The 6,000-nt window shown below is 47.3% G+C and overlaps 1 protein-coding gene across 9 annotated transcripts in view; it reads left to right on the top strand.

The window, feature by feature from the left end:
• Positions 1-2,566, top strand: part of LOC126531958 (uncharacterized) — a 206,992-nt gene extending 204,426 nt beyond the window's left edge. For all 9 annotated transcript variants that reach the window (XM_072288186.1, XM_072288187.1, XM_072288191.1 and 6 more), the window contains one exon: positions 2,355-2,566. In XM_072288186.1, coding sequence (XP_072144287.1) covers positions 2,355-2,444 — 90 coding nt within the window. In that variant the 3' untranslated portion in view covers positions 2,445-2,566. The remainder of the gene's footprint in view (positions 1-2,354) is intronic.
• Positions 2,567-6,000: the final 3,434 nt, after the last annotated feature.

Genomic DNA, 6,000 nt, shown 5'->3' on the forward strand with positions numbered 1-6,000 from the left:
AACAACTGCAGAGTTTTCGAGAAAGGAAACAGAAGCAAGGCAAATGACTATTGCTGTGGAACAAGATAAGTCCCAATGGGTGCAAACGGTTTTGAAGAGTTTTTAAGAAAGGCAAGTGTTTGGTGCATCGCTAGCCGTAGTAAAAATGAACAGGAAAGATTCGCAGGGAGCCAAGATCAAACTGGAGCAAGCAGAGCAGCGCGCGCTTTATCATGTTACTGCGCTCACCTGTGCTCCCCTCCTAGTGTACACTGGATCACGTCATCTCGAACATTGAGCACATGGGAGTACTGTGCTTGTCAAGCCACCATCCTCTTCTGGTCACCCTCAGGGCCACAGAAAATTGCACACTTACGGTGCACTGGGCTCCCAAGTGAAAGCTGGGAGCCCAGTGACCATTTTGGTCTTGCATGCTGTACTGCGCAATCCGCCTCTTTCACGGCGTGATGGCGCATGTGCCCTGCCCTAGCGAATTAGTCGCAAAACGTTTTGGAAGAGACGCGCACGCACGGCTGCGCAGCCAGATGTCAAGGGAAAGTACCCCGAAAAAAAAAAAAAGAAAAGCTCTTGGACAAGCACTGTAGCAAACGCTCGTGCCATGTACCGCGTTGAAACTCTACTGGTAGCTCGGCGTTGGTGCGGTGCCGAAAACGTGCATAAGACTGCGACTCCACTTTGAAACAGAAAAGGGCCAGGGCTTCATCCAGACTGCATCGTGAACCACGTAGTTGCCGCCTTGCATTGACGGCTGTCAAGTTAATCCATAAACCCCTGTGTTACACTTGGGCGACACTTCAAAAACACGTTGCTGACGCAGTCTTCTTGCAGCATCAGCCCACTGTTGCTGGTGGCGGCAGCGCGTGCCTGACTTCATGTACTGTCTTAAGGCGTGGTAACAATTGGTCTATACGAGACCGACAAGACGCTGACGCCGACAATTGGCCGACTATTGAGCACTGTGTCATTGAGAGCATTTGATCGTAATAGGTCGACAACGACGCAACTGACGGGTGCGAGTTGTCATATAGCACGACAGGCTTTCGTGTCGACAGCACTGACAAAATCAGCGTGACGACCGTGATAGCTTGACCGAACTCTACGTGATCAGCCGTTGAACCGACAACGTGATAGCTGCAGCTCATTCGCTTGTAAATAGAATTATTTGCACTCAAAATGCGTCGACATGCCTTCGAAGTTGACATGCACGAGCTTCAGTCCTCTCAAGCTGTGCACGTGAAGTTTGAGTCAATGTTGATCCTGTGTAGCGAAGTTTGGGTTAGGCCTGACCCCATCGTGTTCGTGCGACCACTACCGATGAAGCTGAACTTAAAAAATAAGCCGTCAGGACGAAGGAAACCGCTCGTATAGTTAGGTTGCGACCCTATAGCAATTTGATAACTACTCTTCACTTCGCTCAGCACAAATACAATAAGCGGCAACACAGCGCTGTGCCAACATCTTGTACTTTGGTCACAATACCCGAACGCTGCCGGTCGCATTCCGGTAGATTGTGGGTCTGTGTTTGTTGTTATGCTGACATTTCTTAATTCCAAAGAAGCATTGTTTACCTCTGCGTCAAACAGGAAAGGAGAGACAGTGCATTCGATACAGCAGCGTAAACGCGCTCAGTTGCCAACGGTGTCAGCGATGGCATGCGCCTTTTTGCGAGAGAACTACACGGCATATAAGTGGGGACATCAGCGACAATGAACTCAAGGCAGCCGCGTCGGCAGATGGAACTCGGCGTGCCTTTGTCGGCCGCGCTGTTACCACAACAGCGCACTCGGGCCTGTTCACCCACTACAGTTGATGGGTGAACGACATGCTGACCCGGAGAAACCATCCATTAATAATTAATCACGATCCACGAACCGCACAACCGACGTACACTCAACATGGGCGCAGGTACACAAATCAACCGGCGAAATCCCCGACACCCTTCCAGAACGTTTCCAGCGGCGTGCATCAGAGGGCAGCACAGGAACATGAGAGGCGGATTGGCTAGGTGCTATATTTAAAAGGGCTCTCCTTAGTTCGAACTCTGTTTTATTCGAATAAATTTCTGGTCACCTTGGAGTTCGAATTAAAGAGATTCGACTGTAGCACATTTGTTCAGTTCCTCTTCATGGAGGCAGTGTGATGTGGGGGTAACATACTGCGCCACTGTGCCAAACGTTTCATAAATGAATCCTGGAGACTAAAGCGTCTAGTATCTTTTTTACAGCATTTGATGAACATGGGTGCAGAATACTGTTATCTAGTAGGTGTATATCAGCAAATAGTCCCTTATGGTTATAAGAGTGTGTTACTGTAAAATGTGGAACATGAAATTTTGCTCTTGTTCTCATGTGCAGTGCCTGCAAGAATGGTTCAAGACGGACCACACTTGTCCCAACTGCCGTGCACACACTCTGTCAGACAAAGACTTCCCAACATTGGGATAATGACTATCCTGAAGGGAGCCTATTTTTTTACCGACCTGGTTTTGTACATTTATTGCACATAAGTTGCAATAATAACATTTGTGGCCTTGCAAGTTGCAATAAATGGCTTTTTTTTTTTACAAGTGACTCATTTTGTTGCCCAGTAGCCTCATCATACTATGTTCTAGGTACATGTTAATGAAAGCAAGAACGATCTCATTTGGCTTTTAAGAACTCTCTCATCAACGTGGACCAGAAAAATGTTATGTGGCAAGTTTTGAAGGCATTGCAAGGACAGTAGGTATTGCACCAGACTCCTGTGTAACTAAAACTAAAGTTTGCTAAATTGTTAATTTGCATTTATTTTATATTCTCTGGATTCTTTCGTTGAAATTTATGTTTAGTAAGAACTAAACTTGTTTTCCGTGCCGACTGACTCTTGGCTAATCCCCCACTGTGCATATGTTAACTGTGTTAACATATGCACAGTGGGGGATTCAAGTCGGGATGCCTCCCGACTTGAATCAGCTCAAGAGAGGAGGCCAACTGTAAAGGATATTCAAAAGAGATCACATCTATCTTGTAATTGGGGTGATTGAGAGATGTGTGGGATGTAACCTGCCTCTGTATGGCCTACATGGAATACAAAAAGGTATTCAATTCAGTACAGATTACGGCACTCGTGGTGGCATTGCATAGTCGGAGCAGATGAAAGACACGCAGGTACTTTAGGAAAAGCATCCACACATTCCACAGTTACAATAATTCTTCATACAAAAAGGGAAAAACTGTGGAGCAGGTTGAGCAAGAGCACAATCTTTCAAAGTATTTACCACTTCCTTGCAAGACATATTGACGCTAGATTAGGGAGGATTAACAGGGAATATGTTTCATGGACGTTTTCTTTGACGGTGTTTAAGTAGACTAGCAATAAATGATTGAGGAACACTGAAGAGGACATCACTGTGGGATCTACCACACCACCTTTACTCGTTAAAATTGTCAGCATAGGTCCATCCCATGTTACACCGATGACCTCATTTCCTTGAGCACACTGCAGTCGCATGGCGTTTTCTTGGCTCGAGTTGCTCATGGTATCACTGCAAGATGAAGTGCTGTAAACGACGACTCTTGTGAAAGTCCTCGTTCGGCTAACTTACGGTGCATCTTTTATTTGTTATATTGAGGTTCGACTGTATAGGTAAAGCAGTGAAAGGGACCTGTACCATGAGAAGGAAATTCCCGGAATAAAAATGGGTTGGAGCACAGAAGTGAAGCTGGGCAGGTCCGCGATGTGCAGAACAGATTACCTGTGTCACAATGGCATCTTGTTACCTGTTATGCTTGGGTGCCAAGAGGAGGAAGGTAACAGTGAAGGACTGCAGGGAATTTGGTGGCGAGATAATTTGCAGGCATACGATAGAAGTGCATTAATGCAAGACTGGTATAACTAAGCTTCACAGAAGTTGTCCTCCTGTTGCCATGGAACAGACTGAATATGAAAATCTTTATAATGTACACATCACTTAGGGTGCCAACCTGGAGCCTGCAGATGGATATTTGTACTTCATTTACTTTTGACTGCACCTGTTCTTCAGGAAAATATCCTTGCAAGGCACTGAATTTTGCAGCAGACCTACTGGCTGGTGCAGTCTGTTTCATTGCAATTTCCTATCGCTAATGAAAGTTCGTATTTCAGCACACTTCGTGTGCACAGTGCACGTTTCCAAATTCTCATTTGCATGCTTTTGACAAGCTGCACTAACTGCCGAAAGGGTACCGACTAAACGCTGGAAGGATAGTAACGTAACCGATAAAACGAGTGGCTGCAGTCACAAGTAGAACAAAATACTAATGTTTTGCGTACTACATAATTTTGCACTTCTGGTCCGCACGAAAGTCTGGACCGTGGTTGTATGAGTAATGATTTATTGCTTCATCACAGCCTACTTGCAGTTTGAAATACAGTTAAACCTCAACATAACAAAGTTGCTATAATCTGCAATTCAGTTTGTTATATTGAAATTGTTTCTGTTATGCAACTAAGCACAGTTTCCAATGGATTTACACGGAAGGCGCCCCGAAATTTTCCCAGTTATCAAGCGATCTGGAAATAAGCTCTGCCGACTAGACAAGCTTATGTGCATTGGCGCTGGGATTGATCAGCATTGTTTTAATGCCGCTTCAAATCAAACGCTGAGAAAATGGAATTGCCAAGTAAATCGGCCATTAAAGAACCTGGCAACTGAACTGCTTGGCCATTCAGTGAATGACTCATTCTGGGAGTTTTAATGGTTGTACACAAGCTGTGATAGGCCATCGAATGCTGTGGGCTACAAACGGTACCTGCTAACCTTGAACCAATCTGCGTGGGCTTAAAGTGAAATTGGGTATAGAAAAAATCACCGCCCAAGCACTCTGTACAAATGGTTAACCAGTGAAGCTGAAATGTGCGGTCCTGTTGTTTGTTCCTGGGTTAATACCGACGGCTTGATAGGCGGCCGGATCCTGGGTACGACGTTGCTACTTGCACTCGGCCGCCCGAGCCTGTTCTTGTGCCCGGACTGCAGCATCGGCACGCGTAGACGAGCCCGGTCCCGGTTCTGCTCGCGGCATTGCTGATCGAAAGCTACCTGCTCCTCTGGAGTACGTATGACGTGCGGCCGACCCATTTCGGAGCCGGAGAGAAACTGCTGCGCGCGCGATCAGCTGAAACTGAGAGCAAGGACGGCACTACTAACGCAGCCGATCGCGCATGCGCATGGGTTTGTGCTGGAGTTTTCTGCACACAGGCAACGGACGAATCGGCATAAAAGCAAATGAATGAAGTATAGTTTTGCTGAATTTGAGAGTGCAACGGAAGATGCAGTTTTATGCCGTCGACTATATCTTCACATTAGCGATAAGAAACAAAGCCAGCCACACCTTCGCGTCCACACCGCCCCCGCGACTGATAGCGTCACTCGCAGTGCGCCCGCACTATCGTGAAAAGCAGCAGCAGCGGCGAGCAAATGCTTCGTCTGCCTGTCGCTTCGATGAGTTGGAAACACGAGATTTAGCCAACTCCAGCATTAAACACATGGGAAGACAGCGCATGATGCCACAACGTTTCGGCTTGCCGTATTGCACAGACTGCAGAGTACCTCTACAACTGAGTGCGCATACACAGCCACGGCCGCAGTAGAAAAGGACATGCGGGCCAACCTGCCAGCCGCCTCTTTCACACGCGCTTGATAATGTTGCCGTCGCTGGCTCACCTCCGCTGCCCCTCCCCCGTTTCTCCTTGCTCGCACAGGTAGACTGCGCTTGTCAAGCCACCATCCTTCACGGCTCGCCTGTGTGGGGCGCGATAGTATCGCAATTCGACTTCATACGAAACATGACAGTGACACGGAGGTGTCCAGTGTTTCAGCAGTCGCTAGCAATTTGCTGCCATCTAGCACTGCCAGTCCCGTCATGGGACACTACATCCCCCTCTAACGCCCTCATTCTTCTATACCCTTCACACTTCCCTCTACCAACAGACACTGAGCCGTGCTCCCCTTAGGGCTGCAGAAGTAAGAGTCTCTACTTCGCC

Source organism: Dermacentor andersoni, chromosome 5 (genome assembly GCF_023375885.2).
Source record: "Dermacentor andersoni chromosome 5, qqDerAnde1_hic_scaffold, whole genome shotgun sequence".
Classification (NCBI taxonomy): Eukaryota; Metazoa; Arthropoda; class Arachnida; order Ixodida; family Ixodidae; genus Dermacentor; species Dermacentor andersoni.